General features: G+C 53.1%; 1 protein-coding gene across 2 annotated transcripts in view; it reads left to right on the top strand.

The window, feature by feature from the left end:
* The first annotated feature begins 421 nt into the window (after positions 1–421).
* Positions 422–17103, top strand: part of EPHA10 (EPH receptor A10) — a 31573-nt gene continuing 14891 nt past the window's right edge. The window contains exons 1-5 of one of the 2 annotated variants that reach the window (XM_063418952.1): positions 422–549; positions 1601–1665; positions 2920–3589; positions 10620–10775; positions 12241–12582. In XM_063418952.1, coding sequence (XP_063275022.1) covers positions 444–549; positions 1601–1665; positions 2920–3589; positions 10620–10775; positions 12241–12582 — 1339 coding nt within the window. In that variant the 5' untranslated portion in view covers positions 422–443. The remainder of the gene's footprint in view (positions 550–1600; positions 1666–2919; positions 3590–10619; positions 10776–12240; positions 12583–17103) is intronic. The other variant, XM_063418953.1, reaches the window with a different exon arrangement.

The following is a 17103-nucleotide window of genomic DNA, read 5'->3' as shown; positions in this document are numbered from 1 at the left end:
CTGATCACGGCCGCAGCATCAGGAACTGCCCGTGCAGCAGCTCCGGCAGCCCAAGGCTCAGCACGGCCGCGCTCTCCCTGAGGAGCCAGTGCGGTGACCGAGCCCGGTGATCCAGCCCGGTGACCCAGCCCAGTAACCGATCCCACTGACCCAGCCCGGTGATCCAGCCCGGTGACCCAGCCCAGTAACCGATCCCAGTGACCCAGCCCGGTGATCCAGCCCGGGCCCTCACCGGACCCGCTCTCACCGGACCCGCCCTCCCCCAGCCGGCTCCACAGTGACCGCCCCACCCGCCCTGGCCCCGCCCCTTCTCGCCCCGCCCCTGCCGCCCATTGGCTGCGCGGGCCGAGGCCCCGCCCCGGCGGCGGCGGTTGGCGGCAGCGGCGGGGGCGTGGCGCGGAGCGGGAGCGCGGCGGCGGCGCGGGGCGCGGAGTCGCGGCGCCATGGAGACGGCGCTGCCGCTGCCGCTGCTGCCGCCGGTGCTGCTGCTGCTGCCGCTGCTGCCGCTGCCGCCGCTGCCGCTGCTGCCCCGCGCCGCCGCCGAGCAGGGTGAGCCGGGCGGGGCGGCGGCGCCTCCCTGTGATCCGGCGCCTCCCGGTCCTTCGGCGCTCCCGCGCCGTGTCCGCGGTGCTCCGGCACCGCCGTGTCCCCCGTGCCCGGCTGTCTCGGCGCGCGGTGTCGCCGCATCGGCCCCGACTTTGGTTGCCCGCGGCGGGTCGGGCTGCGCGTTGCGGTGCCTGGAGCGGCCGGCTCGGCTCGGCGGTGGAGTCGCTCCGGGGCTGGCCGGACGCGTTGTGGGGCGGATGCGCCGCCGCTCCTCCGGGGCGCGGAGACCTGCCGGAGGAGCGGGAGAGGACGGACGGGTCCTCGTGGAGTGACCGGGTCAGCCCGGGGTGTCCCGGTCCCCGCCATCACCGGAGGCACGAGGCAGCGCGCTGCCGGTACCGTGACAGGGAGACGGTTCCAGCCCTGGGGTCCGTGCTCGTGGAGGCTGCGCTGCCACGGACGGACCCCACCGATCCCGGAGGTGGGAAGAGTGTCTCGGGGCATCCCGGAGCGCTCCGAGCGGAACGGCCGGCAGGGCTGTGCCCGCCGGGGTGCGCCGCCGCACCCCTTGGTAGCCCGAGGATAACCCGCCGGTCGGGGCTGTGGCTGTCTGGTGGTTGTGGAAGGATCGTGAAGCTGTGAACTGAGGGAAATAGCTCTTCCTGTCAAAGACAGAATTGGCTGTTTTGTGGAACAAGGCAGTCGTTTGCCAGGGAAATCCCTCTTTCAGAGCAGCCGCTGGTACCTTTCAGTTGCAGCATCCGCACGCCGCGGGCAGGGTACAGCGGCGGTGTTGTCTGTGGTGTCCGAGGACTCCTCCCTGGGATGGCACAGTCCTTAGGGCATTGATCGGGTACCTGCGAGGTTGTTCTGGGTGTGCAGTGAGAGCTTTGTGGCGCTGGGTGCTCACACGGTGATTCCATGGCTGGTGGAGCCGGGGTGGGAGCTGGGATCTGGCACAGCATGGCACGAAGCCTGCCAATGCATGGACTGGGTGGGTTCTTCCAGCATTTCCTCTCTCAGTGGTTTCCCTGACCTGCTTTCTTCCCTGCAGTTGTCCTGCTGGACTCAAAGGAATCACAGGCTGAGCTGGGCTGGACCTCACACCCATCGAACGGGGTAAGCACAGGGTGGGACTGTGCCAGCACCCTGGGGAGGCTGAAAGGCTCTGTCAGCCCGTGGTGCTCAGCAGATGTGAAACCCTGCAGTGTGAGCGCTTTTTTGCAGAGCTGGGGTGGGGCGGGCAGCCCCAGGACCTCCTCATTCAAGGTCGGGGGGTAGCTTGGCATGATCAGTGCCAGGAGCCCCTGGGAGCAGAGAGGAGTGAGGCACTGGCTGTGTGAGGGCTGTGACTGGCGTGGAGTCCCTCCTCAAAATGGACTTGACACTTCTAAAACAAGCCAATACACACTGGTTAGTTAAGGCTTTGTGTTGAGGTTTGCACACCAGCATGAGCACCGAGGGTCAGTCAAGCCCTCAGAATCCGAGGGCTGTGGCTGGGGAGGTCACAGGGAGCTGTGTACTGTAACATCTGTTTCATCAGCCCCTGGCTTTGCTGCCGGTGTCGGTCTACAGCCACTTTCAGTAAGCTTGGAGTTGTGCTCCTTGCAGCTTTGGGTTCATTTTCCTGAATGGAAACAAAGTGTTGAGAGGGAAGAGCGATAGGTCCTGGAGTCGGCTGTGTGGCACGGCTGTTTGTTTGCAGAAGGAACTCTGTTCTGGGTGTGTTTTGACTGTTTTGCATAAATTTACCCCCAGAAAGAATTGCTTTGGGAAATTGCCAGGTTGTCATTCGGGCTGTGAGGGTTGAATCATCATTTCACTGATCAGAATCTCTGCTGATAGCTTTGGGGAAACGCTGTTTCACTTGCAGTCGGAGGATTTGTTCTGTTGCAGCTGAAACTTCTCCTGGCAGAGAAGCTGCTGCTGTTCATGATGATGTTTGATGTCTTGTGTGATGGTGTGACTGGTGTCACATCTCCTTGGACATCCTGGATTTCTCTGGGTGGCCCAACCCCATCCAGAGAAACACTGAGTGGTAACACTGTGTGGATGCACCAGGGACAGAAAATCTGAGGAGCGTGTGGGAGATGAAGGCTCTGGCTCTTCAGCAGGGGATGTGTCCAGAATCAGGCTTTGTTTTCCAACATGTGCTGCCTTTCTGGTTGCATCTTCACCTTTGCACCTCTGCAGAGAGCTCAGGTGTTAGGTGGTCCAGGAGCAGCTCCTGGGTTTGGTGGGCTGAGGATTTCCAGTGCCTACAACGTAATGTCCTGTGGTGGGGAGGCTTGTGGCAGTGACATTTATCCTGGCTGCTGTGTCTCTGCTGGGGCAGCTCCCGAGCTGCTACAGCCCTCTGTGTCCTGTCCCCAGTGGGAAGAGATCAGCGGCGTGGATGAGACCTACAGGCCCATACGCACGTACCAGGTGTGCAACGTCATGGAGCCCAACCAGAACAACTGGCTGCAGACGGGCTGGATCGCCCGGCGTGACGGCCAGAGGATCTTCATCGAGCTCAAGTTCACCCTGAGGGACTGCAACAGCATCCCTGGCGTGACCAGCACCTGCAAGGAGACCTTCAACTTGTACTACGCCGAGTCAGACTCCGACCTGGGCCGCAGCGTCCGCGAGAGCCGGCACACCAAGATCGACACCATCGCCGCCGACGAGAGCTTCACGCAGGGAGACCTGGGCGAGCGCAAGATGAAGCTCAACACCGAGCTGAGGGAGATTGGCCACCTGAGCAAGAGGGGCTTCCACCTGGGCTTCCAGGACGTGGGCGCCTGCGTGGCGCTGGTCTCCGTGCGGGTCTATTACAAGAAGTGCCTCAGCACCGTGCGGAACTTGGCCACGTTCCCGGACACGGTGGCGGAGACGGCGTTTGTGACGCTGGTGGAAGTTAAGGGCACTTGTGTGGCCCACGCTGAGGTGGACGTGGACAATCCCCCCCGGATGCACTGCAGCGCCGAGGGCGAGTGGCTGGTCCCAGTAGGGAAATGCATGTGCAGCCCTGGCTTTGAGGAGAAGGACGGGGGATGCAGAGGTAAAAGCGACCTTTGGTGTGCTGGCGGTTTTTGTCTGGGTCAGTCCATGCTGCTGCCAGGCCTGTCTGATGCCTGAGCATGGTCTGGACAAGTGGAATTGTCTTTTGTCAGCAATGTGCTTCTTTGGGTGATGGCAGCTCCCCAGAACCACCAGGTGTTTGTTTGCAGGGTGTGGGGCTGCTCTGCAGAGGTGTCAGAGCTCTGGATGCTGCCAGGCATTTCCCACAGCTTTATCTGTAATGTTAAAATTACTCTAGAACATTAATATCCCTATTGATATGCTTTGGACACGGTTTAATAATTTGGCGACTTTACAGCTCACAAGGTTATGTTTAAGGACAGCTGCAAAAATGGTCGTAGCCTCTGCCTTAACGAGGCATCCCACTAACGAACCTGGGGCTGTGACCACTTCATGTGGCTTCCAAAGGCAGGTGAGAGCCAGGTGTGGGGTGCTGGCTGTCATGCCCTTCCTCAAAGTGTGTGAGCCTCTCAATGGAGAGAGTTGCTGGGCTAATGCCACCTCTGGGCACCTTCTTGCCAGCTGGGACCTGGGAACGGGGATGTGTTTTTAGCACCTCGTCTGACACAGCTCCTCAGACAGGGCAGGTGTCTTTGCTGAGAGAGAGAGCAACGTCCTCCCTCATTCCCAGCCTGTGCCATAGGGAAAGCACGGGCACTTGAGGATGCAGACCATGGTTTCCTACTCCAGTGGCTTCAGCAGAGCACATCTGAGATAGCACCCTTTGCTACCCGTGCCTGGTGTCCAGATGACACCTCGGGTGTCTCCCTTTTCACCTCAAGAACAGGTTGAGAGGAAAGCAGCTGAGTAAGCCCCAGGCAGGTGGAGTTCCCCGCACTGGAGGCAGGTGGTGCAGTAGGAGAATGAGCTTTTCCCCTGGAATCCGATCTGCCCTTCAGCAGCTTTTCACTGTGCTGATGGTGCTGCCTCCCTCCAGGTGGTGGGATGCCCTTCCCCGTGCTCTGGGCAGTGGCTTCTCCTTAAGAAGACCTTATTAAAGCTATCAAATTGAAATCTCAGTGCTGTTGATTGCTTCAGTGGCTGCGTGGCAGCTTGCCATGCTTTCCACATCTGTTTGGAGTGGGGATTTACATAGTGAGTCCCAGAAGGCTTTTGCTAATGTTTCAGGTTTCTCTGTGTTGAGTTTAAATAATTCATATTCTCTGAGGAAAAATATTTGAAGTAATTTAATGGACATAATTAAGTTTCTCTCCCCTCTCACAGAAAGCAGGTCATTAGTCATTCTCTGTGGAGCAAAGTCAGATGTCTGGTCAAATATCAGAAAATAGTTTTTAAGGGCTGGAAGTTTTGGGGTTGTTTGCAGCTCTTCATTGCATAGTGCTAAGTGAATAGCTTTAAAAGATTTCTGATGAAAGCAGCCAGGGCTGTGGAAATTCTTCAATGAGGCCAAAAGCCCTTGATCTGGAGGCAGGTGGATGCTGTGGGAGTTTGGGTGTGTTAAACCAGCCAGGTGATGGCACAGCACACCTGGCTCCACCACCGTGATCCTGTGGTGGTGGCTTTGGAGGGCTCAGAGGGTGAGAATCCTGCTGGCCAACGAAACTCCTTGGCCACAGTCTCTGTTACAGCTCCTGCGGGCCTGAGAGGTCTGGGTGGTGGGCTGGGGGTGCTGGGGGCTTTGCTGCTGCAGGTGCCTGTGGGGTGGCATGGGGCCAGGGTGGCCTTGAGGGCGGTGGTGGCACCAGGGCTGCGGTGCTGGTGACAGTGGAGAATGCAGGAGATGAACTGATGAAGGTGTTTAAACTTGGTGGCAGAGCTGCTGTCCCTGTAACCCTGATTTAACTCCTGAAAGCATCCTGTACCAAGAGAAGGTCTGTGTCCTCACTCTGAAATTAGGAGAGATTGAAAAAAGGCTAATGGGAGTTACGACTCTGCTAATTCTGGCTGCAGGAAAGCTGAGTCTTTCCATGTCCCTCCTCCTGTCCTGCAGCACTGCTCCAGAGGCCCCCAGCACTCCTGACAGGTTTGCAGGTTCCTGATGAATCGTTTTGGCATTCGGTGGAGTGCAGCCGTCTCTGGGGTGGGGCTGCACAACTTCAGTGCCTGTTTAACATCCACTCACGAAGAGGAGGAGAGTTTGTCACTGGAAATGCACTCAGACTGCCTGTCCTGTCTGATGTATCTGTGTAGGCAGATGCTGCTCTGTGCTCACTCTGACCATAAAACCCATTCCCAGAAGATGCACGGCAGGCATGTGGGCAGTCCTGTGCTCTGTGGATGATCCCTTGCCCATCCCTGTTTTGTTTTCACTTTGCTTCTCAGCTTTGATGTCTTTTTGCCATTAATTCTGTCAGGCATGAGCTGTAGCCCCTCTGTGCTGTTTGTTTTGTGGTGTGTAGCAATAGCTTCTGTGTAAATTAAGCCATGATGTGGGGGTTCTGCCTGACATTTTCATTCAAAGTTGTCTCCTTCTGCTTCATCTTTTCTATCCAATCCCTGGTAATACCTGCAAGGAGAATTTCAACAAAGCTCAAGGTTAATATTTACCAGCCAGATTTGCTGCAAATGAGACAACTTAAACCAGACATTGAATTAATATGATGGAGACCAGTTACCAAAAATAGCTGCCAGCCACTCTCCTTTGACAGAGCACAGTAAATCTGTGCTCTGGCTAAGTTTCCTCCTCAATTCATGTTCCTCCACTTCTGAAGCAGAGGCAGGAGCCAGCTCTGCCCTGCTGCTGTCCCCTGTCTGCTCCCCCTCACCTGGAGCCCTGCTGGGTCTGGGCAATGATTGTCTAATTAGTGGCCGTGCCCCTTGTCTACATGGCAATGACGTCACTGAGGACAGTTTTAGAGTTGAAATAGTTTCTAGTGCTTTGTCAGGATTTTTAAATGTAAAGAGATGAGCGTTGCTGCTTTTCTCTGGGGGAAATCCTCACACAGGAGGTGGCTTCAGTGACAGCCTTGTTTGAAATGGGGAATAGCAGAAATTCCCCTCCTTGTCTGCATCTCTGGCTGGGTTTTTGAGCAGCATGTTGAATTCAACCTGCTATGGACAAGACACAAGATTTATTGTACCTCAGGGAGAAGGCAGAGGTTTAGGGTGGGAGTGGAATGTGGGTGAGTAAGATGCTCTTCTGTCCATTGGATATGTCCCACCACAGCACTGTGTCACTGCAGTGTCCTTAGGTTGAAAAGAAATAGTTCAGTTGAAAGTTAGAGAAATTTAAAATAATAAACTACAGTATTTTGTCATTTACTGCAAAGATACCTCCTGAAGCCTGAGGTCCTTCTTTTCTGTTTAAATACAAAAAAGATGGATCCAAATGTACAGCACTTGGAGCTTTTGATTTGTTTCATCTTTTATACATTAGCTTACAAACCTGTAAGTGCTCCTGGAGTGTATTTTATCTGCTGACTGATGCTGGAGGATTATGCATACGTTTATTTTTCCTCCTGGGGCTCTGTAAGTTGCACAAAGCACCAGGTTTTGCTTTCATCACGGATGCAGCCACAGGCATCCCACAGTCAGGCCCTGTGCTTGAGGAAGGAAACTGGAGGAAATCCCAGAGGAATTCTGGAGCTGGGCACATTGCAGGGGGCTGTGAGGTGCCATCAGCTGTAGCACCAGGAAATTGGAGGAAATTCCAGAGGAATTCTGGAGCTGGGCACATTGCAGGGGGCTGTGAGGTGGCATCAGCTGTAGCACCAGGAAATTGGAGGAAATTCCAGAGGAATTCTGGAGCTGGGCACATTGCAGGGGGCTGTGAGGTGGCATCAGCTGTAGCACCGTGTAGTAGATGCTGCTGCCCAGTAAAACCAGCTCTTTCCAGTCTCTCTGGAGTAATGTCCAGGCTCAGAGGTGTTCATCATTTGGGATTTGCACATTACACTGCTGGTTCACAGCGTGTCTGGAATAATCACGGCTCTGGAAGTCGTGACAGATCCAGACACAAATCGCTCCGTGACATTTAATTTCGGAGCAAACCACTCTGACAATTACCAGCATCACAAGTTGTTTGCGGAATTCCTGTGAGGTTGAGGTCATGGATATCTGGATGGATGTGTTGAAATACAGATGGGGACAGAGCTGAGGGGGTTTGTGTGAGCTGAGGTGCTGGGCAGGGCACTGCAGAGGCTGGTGAGCCAGTCCTTCACTGGGAGCTCTTGGGTGGATCCATTAGGGAGAGACAACAGTGAATTGCACTTGGCTCAGCTGATGTGCCTGCTTCAGTGTGTCCTTGAGGAACATTCTGGCATAAATAGCAATGAGGTTCTGTCAGTCCTGGCTGGATTCATCAAATGCACTCTGGTAGATGTTTCGAGACTGCCCTTCTGGACTAAATCACTAAATTTAATTTCAGCTGTAAAGAGCTTGTTGTTGGGGATGCACAAAGATCTTGCCCTTGGACACAGGTTTTCGTTTTAGTACTCCACAAATTATTTAACAAGGACAAAAATTACCCAGTAGCACTATCTAGAGGTGTCAGAATTGCTGGCGATGTGTTGGACCATTCAACAGTGAATCACTGTTGAAAACCAGCGATTAAAACCCTCCAAACTGTGTGGAAGGCAATTTGGATTCTCTGGGGTGGTGCAGCCCAAAGTTCCCACCCTGACAGACAGGGAACCGAGGTAGAGGAGCCTGACTCAGTGCTTGCATTGATCTCTCCTGGTGCTGACTTTGTCCCTCTCACACTGGCACAGAGATTGGACACGACTGCTGTCCCTGCCCTCTGCCTGCAGCATTGATCACAGCCGGTGTGGTCAGACAGGGAGAGATCTCACACTCAGCTTGGAGGGGGCAGGAGCCTCTCTGCTACCCAAGGACGTTTGTCAGCAGGGCTCTTTGGCACCTCAGTGCAGCACTGAGAGTCTGTTCTGTCAGTGATTTACACAGTGTGTCCTGAGTGGTGTGGGCAGCGTGTCCTTGTCCGTGGGCACTGGCTGGCACTGTCTGTCCCTCCCTGGGGCTGCTGCCCCCTCCTTCCCCCTGCCCTGGCCTGAGGCACTTTGCCTCTGAAGCACTGATGAAATGTTTGGAACATAATAAACAGTGACTTGCTGGGCTTGATAATGGGATTAAGATAGATGGAGTAGGGCTGTGCCAGCCTGGTGCTGTAAGGGGTCAGCAGGAGCAAGAGCTGCTGTGAAAGATGCATTGTGGACAGCCTGGATGAGAGGGGTGAGACTGCAGGTTGGAGTGGTGCTCAGGGAGGGCTGGATGCACCTCTAAGAGCTGGAGGAGCCCAGTGCTCCCAGTCTGCCCCTTGCTGGGAGGGTCTGTCAGGCTGCTGGGTGCCTCAGCCTGTGGTGCTGTCCTGTTCTGGCTGTGGCACCCCCAGTGCTGGCTGCCTGTTTCCCCAGCTGTGGCTTTCCTAAAGAGCATTTTTATGAATGTCTGCTTCAACAGAGAGAATTAACACACATTAAAGCAGATGAACTTCGTCAAATACAATCCCATGACCAAAAGTGGAAAGGAATTGATTTTGGAAGACAACTGAGTTGTAGTGTTAATTATAAATGCCTGTGTAGGCATTTTGAGTGAGGCTGCAGCTGTTATTAATTCATGCTGGCACACACGGAGCTGCTGCTGGTAGGACTTCACTGGGAAGGGAAATTGGAAGCTGTCCTGTGCCACTGGAGTAGGAAGCCATGCATTTCCAAGGTCTGCATCCTCAAGTGCCCCTGTTTTCCCTGTGGCACAGGCTGGGAATGAGGGGGGATGTTGCTCTCTCCCAGCAGAGACACCTGCCCCTGTGTGAGGAGCTGTGTCAGGTGAGGAGGTAAGAGAAACAAATCCTTGTAGCTCGTTCTGCTGCTGGTTTGGCAGTGTTACACAGAGGGGGGAATGTGCTCTCACTGCCAGTGATGTGGATCAGGCCTGCTTGAGGAGCTTCTGTGGTCAGCAGTGGTGGAGCTGGAGAGGCATTTGATCCATCTGACCCATCTGGCTGCTTCTCTCTGGGTCTGGGACAATGAATTATTGAATTTTATTGTTTAATAATTGGGTTGCGGTGGTACCAGAGGACCAAGAACAGGATAGAAAGCAGTGTACAAAAAAGAGGATTTCATTCTCTAAACTGATGACCTGATCTCCCAAGAGCTGTCACATACCCACTGCAGAAATAAGCACTGTGAAATGACAGGGACACCTAAACCAGCTGGAGACCAAGAAAAACACTCGTAGGATGAGGTGGAAGAGGGTGGGAGTTTGTCTGAAAAAAGAAACAGAGAGACACATATGATGCATCACATGTGCTGGATTCTTTTGTTCTTCTCAAGGGCAAGTTTTGGGCAGCCAAGGAAAAAAAAATAGCAAGTAAAGCCCATGGTGGGACACACTCACATGGGGTTGTGGTGCCTGCTCCTGGGACATGCAGACCGGGGCATTTTGTGCCATTATTAATGACAGGCACGTCTGTAAACTTACCTCTGGCTGTTAGAAAACAGGGTGGACTAGTCTGAAAGACACTTCTAATTGGAAATGTTCAGTTTCCTAGGATGAGCTGTCAGATTTGTGTGACAGGCACGTCTGAGGGATGTGGGCTCTGGGTTTAGTGCTTGGATCCCATCATGTTTGTAAACAGGATTGATTTTCCTGTCCTGTCTGATGCAGTGATATTTCTGCCCTGTATGGTGGTCAGTGCTGCCTAACTAAAGGAAAAAGCAAACTGTCTCCATTCTGTGAATACACCACTAGTTTTGATTTGGATTCTCAAACCTAAACAGGGAACTGGAAGTTCTGGGAGTAATTTTAAGATTTGCTATTTTTTCCTGGTTTATCTAGCACCCTAGGTAGGGAATGGCATTTACTGTGAAAGTCAGTGCAGAGCTACAGCAGCCAAATGTCTCTTCTGGGTAAAACCAAGGGACATCTCTCTCGGTGCCAGGATCATGCAGGTGCTCAGGGAAAGCAGCTTAGAGGGTGGTGTCTGCTGGCCAGTGGCAGCAAAGGAGGTCCCAGGAAACAGGGAAATGCAGTTATCAGGCGTGTCCCCATTCATCCTGTGCTGCTCTGCTCTTCACACCCTCTCTCTCTTCCAGCTTGCCTTCCGGGGTTTTACAAGCTCTCCCTCCGTCTCCCTCTCTGCTCTCCATGCCCTGAGCACAGCTTCACACTTGAGGAAGCCTCCACCTTCTGCCTGTGCCAGACGAATTACTCCAGGTCTCCTTCAGACCCGCCATCTGCCTCCTGCACACGTACGTCTCTCTGGAAGGGCTGCTCCCTGCTGCCTTTGTCCGTCCTGCAGCACAGAGCCGGGCAGTGCCCAGGGCTGTCCGGGCTCCCCCTGCCTGCCCTGTGTGCCCTGGGGTGATGCTGCAGTGGGGAGGGCACGGAGGGGCTGTCCCCACAGCCCAGAGCTCGCATGGTGATGAGACAGATGCACAGTCGGGCTCGCAGACTCCCTGGTAGAACTGGGACACAGTCATTTAGCCACTGTAGTTCACGGGTTTTAATTAAGTGGCCTCTGGTTAACTGGACTGGACTGCAGCTGCTCTGGTGATGGATGCTGTCCAGCTGCCAGCACAGCCATGAGGAGCCCTCTGTCTCTGCTGAGCCCGTGCCTGTCCTGGATGGCCACAGGCAGGGTGACACGAGGGGACACGGAGGCATTGGTGGGATGTGGGACAGGGGATGGCAGCTGGGGGATGTGTGTGTACAAGGCACACGAGCTCACCGTGTGCGTGAGGAGCACCTGGCTGGAGCCTGAGCACCAGCGGGGCCCAGGAGCCCACTGTGGCCATCCAGCACCGCGCTCTTGTGCTCTACCCCCAGCTCCTGCCCTGCTGCTCCTAGAGGACCTTCAGGTTTGTCCCAACTCCCATTCCACCCAATTTTACCCTTTCCTGACCTAGAGACGGGGCAGACGAGAAATAACAAATGCAATGCTGATTTATTAAAATATGAATATCGATCTAATATCAGTATTCAACTGTGATGGACAAAAAACTCTCTAACAGTTCAAGTTAGAAAGTGTCTGTTTATTGCGTGGGATAGCTCCCTAATGCACACTGCAAAGATCACAGGTCATTACAAAGCCTTTTATTTACAAAAATGGTGAATACACAAAATACAAATGCATATTCATACCCCTGTCACTTCCTGTTCTCCGCTTCGTATTCTAATTGATTAAAAGGCGATTAAGCATGCAGAGTTTGTTCCCTGAAATGGGTCGGGGGCCCTTTTGTGAGGAGTGGTCACCAAAAGGAGGAAGTAAAACGAGTCTTCCTCATTCTAAACTTTCAACCTTTTCAATGCAGATGTGATTGATGGATGGTAGAACTCCCTGTTTCCTGTTTTCCAGGACTATTTCAGTGGGTTTCTGCAAACAGGAGGTCTGGTGTTGTATTGATTAGTTTCTCTGTTTGACGAGCAATGAGTTATTAGATCCGGGGTAGCTTATCTTAAGTCCAGTTTCTTTTAACCATCCTCTAACTTTTAACTAATAATAATTAACTAATTTCAACAAAGCTTATCCATTCATTTCAGCTAAATCAGCGACATCTATTGTTAACCGTACCCTTAGCTTTTCTCAAATCTTCAAAATTAGCGTCTCAATTTTCGGTCGTGCCGAAAACGTCGCGGTACGCGCACGAACCTTCCACCAGGCCTCAAGAATCCTCTGTGACTCCCTTCCCTCACGGGCACCCTTTTTGCTTCCAGGCCCTCCCTCAGCCCCGAGGAACCTGGTGTACAGCCTGCGGCAGTCGTCGCTGGTGCTGCACTGGAGCGCCCCGGCCGACGCGGGCGGCCGCAGCGACCTCACCTACAGCCTGTGGTGCGGCCGGTGCCCGGCGGCGCCGCGGGGCCGCTGCGAGCGCTGCGGCGGCGGCGTGGGCTTCGTGCCGCAGCAGACGGGGCTGGTGGAGCCCACGGTGACCCTGGTGAACCTGCTGCCACACGCCAACTACACCATCCGCGTGGCCGCCCTCAACGGCGTCTCGGCCGTCAGCCCGCTGGCCGGGCAGCAGTACGCAGAGGTCAACGTGTCCACAGGCCGCGCAGGTACGGAAAAACGCGGCGTGGGGCAGGGAGGGGACAGCTGGCAGCCAGCTCGGAGCTTGGTGGTTGTAGGAGAGTTGTGGATGGTCAACCAGAGGTGTCTGGAGTCTGGGAGTTCTTGAAACAGGTTTGTTGCACGGGGTCGTGAGTGCAAGAAAAGCTGCCAGCCACAGCGAGAAGGGTGCCCACGAAAGCAAGAGAGAGAGGGAGGGAGGCCAGCAAAGAGAGGCCTGAGTTCCTTTATGTCGCTGTTTGCTCAATTAACACATGGACTCGGAATCTCGGAGAGCAGCAGCAGCAGAAAAAATCTCTACCCGTTGTTTATTACTTCCTATTATATACTTTTTGAAAGGTGACCATGGATTGGAGGGTGGCATTCCCACCCCCATCCACAGTTGGCCAAAAAGACTGACAGACAACACTGTCTGTTCCAGAAAGGAATGTGGAACAATATCAATGTTTATAGCACACAATATGCTGTTTACATGAAAGAGTGTGAGAAGGTGCACACTTCTACTTTAATATGAACGCTCAGAAAACTAGGAAAATCTCATGGTGACACCTGTTACATTACATCTCTTTTTGTCTTGAATATGCTAATTTACTATCATCCAGCCAGCACAAGATACAAATCCTATAGAATTTACATACAGCCTGTAAGAATTACTACATCACCATATCGTGTTATGTTTTAAACCCTTGGATGCTTGACTCAAGTCAGAAGGCAGAAGAAAATCAGAAGGCCTTATTACAATTCATTCCAGCCTTTTTATAACACACTGAGCTAAAAAGGCAGATTATTGGTCCACAGGATGTACACCTCTCTCTGTTGGTTAAGAAATCCAAACAACACCTGGGAGAGAGGTTGTTGTTTGAAAGGAATATTGTTTACTTAGAAATGTTATGGGAAGAAAAGTTATTTACACAAAGCTACCTGAGAAAGGAGAAACTGCTGGAAGGTTTTCCTTGGGAAAGCCAGCACCCTCAGCTTTCAGAAACCTGGGGCCCACAGTGGTGCTTAGGTGGGCAGAGGGGAAGATGAGGACTGGCCCATGGTGCTCTCAGTTGTTGTCACTGGGAGGCAAGGAGTGAGCATGGTGACAGCCTGGGCTGTGAAGGGACAAGTGTACTCTGTGATCTGGCTGCAGTTTGAATTTACAAATCATAAAAAAAAGCCTTTGATGAAACAACATTTTCAGCCCATTCATCAAAAAACCCTCCTTAAAACAGATAATCCAAATGCTGGCTATCCTTCAGAAACAAAAAGAATGATTTCCTCTCTCCATCCTGCTCTGGTCTGTGACACAATTCTTGCTGTAATTGTCCCATTCCGTTTTCAGTTTGGCATTTCTGTTCCCTCAGGTCAGGGGAAGTGAGTGCCCGTCCTGTGGACAGGCACCAGAGGGGTTGGCTGGGGAGTCCCTCCTCAGCTGCTGTCTGTGCCAGAGGACACTCAGGTCCCTCCTGTGCTGATGGCTGTGCTGAAGGACAGTCAGCTCTGGCTTGTTGTGTCCTTGTCCTTTCCTCTGCGGTCACATTATTAATTTGCATGAAAACCCTCTCCCAAGCCACAGTTAATGGAGACGGATGATCCTCTGGTACCTCTTGGCAGGAATCGGCCAACAATTTCATCTGAAGAGATTAAACTTTGATCTTGTTATAAATAATTTTCCCACCGCTTGATCAAATGCTTTTGTGCACGTTGCTGCTTTCTCTTCCCTCATAATCCCCGCGGCTCCTTCGGGGGATGCTGTGCTGCAGACTGCTCCTCAGCAGAGGTGTCACTCCTCATTAGGATCTTTGCTGTTCAAGGATGGATTTAGCTCTGGGAAGATCTTCTGTCTCCTGAGCTGGGGCCAGGGGGCCAGAGGACAGGCTGGGGTGTGGTGAGGCATCGCTCCAGTCTGGGGCAGGCAGAGGGAGCTGCCCTGGAGCTCCCACCTTGCCTGGGCCCCCAGGTCTGAGCTGGGCACAAGGCCAGGTGTGGGGGTGAGTGCCCTGTTCTCTTAGGGAGCAAGGCAGCCAGACTGATGCCAGCCCATGCCTTGGCTACTAAAACAGCTTTTCCCCTGGGGAAGGGGGAAATCTCAGCCCCTTACTCAATACCGTGTACTCCTGAGGGAACTGAAACGCACATAAAGAATGGGGATAATTAATCTTGTAATCTGCTCAAAATCAATGCCTCTTGCTGAGCTGTCAGGTCTCCAGATGCAGATGATGGCTTGGAATTACCCAAGCAGCCGAGGCTCAGAAGTTTCTTGGGGCACTGACAGTTTTTATTGCTGAAGGTGTCTCCTCCTGGGCAGTGCCAGCAGGCAGTGCCCTGGCTCCTCTTGCCTTTGCACCGTTGGCAAGGGGTGACAGTGATGTTTAACCCATGCCCACCAGCAAGGAAGGGGAGAAGATGGACAGAAGGTGTCCTGAGGGAGAGGCTGCCCAGCTGAGATTGTCTGTGAGACCCCACTGCGAGGAGGGGACCCTGCGTGGGCAGGATGGAGCCACAGCTGGCAGGGACAGCGTGGGGAGCTGCTCCTCAGGGCACCTCGTTTCTGGGAGTCCTGACTCTGCAGCCCCTTGTCCCTAGAGCCCCCAAAGAGGTGCTGGATGGGGCCAGGGGTCAGGGGGAAGGAGGCTCCAGGGATGCCTGGGCAGTGGTGGCTGCCGTGGTGGCTCTCATGCTGCAGTCTCAGTTGTTTGCAGCAGCAGGGGAGCTCTGTCTGCTGATAAGCAGGTTCAGAGGAAAAATTAAACCAGAAACAAGACCCTATTTAGCTGTCAGATCCTGCTCCTCTAATCCAGCTCCGAGTGCAGCTCCGTGCTGTCCTTCCCCTCCTGCAGTCACCGGAGGGAATTGTCCATCACTCCTCGTAATTGCAGCGAAAAGAAGAGATGCAATTTAGTCTGCAGGTGGCAAAATTAATACTGTGTTTTTTCTAATCTGTCCCCAGCATGGGACTAAATAAAAGTGTTTGAGGAGTGAGCAGAACTGCTCACCTGCAGGAGTGGAGCTGCATTAGCCATGTAAATGTGCACTCCAGGCCCGTGTCATTTGTATTCCCAGCAGGAATACAAGGCTCCTGCCTTAAAGAGCTTTTAAATCTGCTGCTGATTAATAATGCAACCAAGTGCCAGAATGCATCCTCCTTCTTGAGGCTGGAGAAGGGGTTTCAGAGTAGATTTGTCTGTGCATGTCCGGGTCTGATTCAGTCACCATGGGGCAGTGGGGCTGCAGCATGAGCTGGCTCTGGGGTAAATGCCTGAGCTCCTGAGGTTTTTGGCTGCCTGCTGGCTGGGGAGGCAGCTTCTGTGCTTTGGAGTGGAGATCTTTGAGGCAGGAGCTGCCTGGGATGGTGCCCAGGGCACGTTCTGTGTTGGGATGTTTGTAACTGGTGAGGGAGGGCAGAGCTGGCTCTGTGTGGCTCCAGCAGGGCAGGGTGCAGGGGTGTTGGTGTCCCTCTCTGGGTGCAGCTGATGGATGCAGAGAGTTGTTCTGGGGAGGGACACGGTGCCACATGTAGTTTTATGCCTGTTCTGCTGCTTTGGTGGTTAATCAAGAGGAGAAAACCCACGTACAGGGGAACGGAGTTTATAAAATCAGGCAGAGTGGTGAATAATTTAATGTTTGCTTTTTCGAATAGAGGCAATGATAGGAGAGCTTAAAATATTGATGGGAAACACATTTTTTTTCACAGTGTGAAATGCTTTATAGCCTGTGTGATTTTCTTTAATGTTTTTTAAACATGTTTGAGGCTGGCACCTGCCTTTCTGTCATGTACCATGGGCTCTGCTCTAAAGCACATCCCTGAGTGAGAAGGATTTTTCCTGATGACTTTGTTAACAGTCAGGACCACGCATTCAGATCTCTCCAGTCCATTTCCTGGATTCAGACATGCAGGAGGGCAGCTCTGTGATATTTTATTGATGGGAATAATACAGCAGAGCAAGGGGCACTTAGCTTATCTTACAGGAGCAGGACCCAAGGCGAGTGCTGGGGGATAATGTTTGACTCTGGGTGGGTCACAGCAGAGGGAGCTGCATTGGAGCCCCTCTGACTCCTCTCACACTCTCGTAGGAAGCCAAAGGGACTTGGAATCAAGGAGAAAATCACCATGAATAAATCATCATGAGGGGTTTTTATTTCAGCAAAGATTAATGAGCTAAGTAATGAATACAAAATTTCACAGATACTTAAGTTTACTTTCTAGGGACTTGTTCCTCTCCACAGGATCTTGGTGGGACAGAGATGGGTCCACTGAATGTCCTGATTTGATGGGAAGTAGGACAAGCTGGAAACAGTCAACACCCCCATGCAGCTTTTGCTGTGCCTGAGGGCTGTGAGCTGCTGCCTGCATAGGCTGGAGACTTGTTTGGAGCCAAACCTGGTTAAAATGGGAATATTGGCAAGTGCATCTCGCAGTGGATGAGCTAAATGGCTGCATGCATGTCAGGGAGGGAGTTTGTGCTGACCAGAAATACAGAGCCAGCTCCTGAGAGCGGGGCTCATCCTGCCAGCAGTGCAGTTAG

This window comes from Prinia subflava, chromosome 24, assembly GCF_021018805.1.
Source record: "Prinia subflava isolate CZ2003 ecotype Zambia chromosome 24, Cam_Psub_1.2, whole genome shotgun sequence".
Lineage (NCBI taxonomy): Eukaryota > Metazoa > Chordata > Aves > Passeriformes > Cisticolidae > Prinia > Prinia subflava.
Note: the sequence above shows the minus strand (reverse complement) of the source record. Positions and strands in the feature narration are given on the sequence as shown.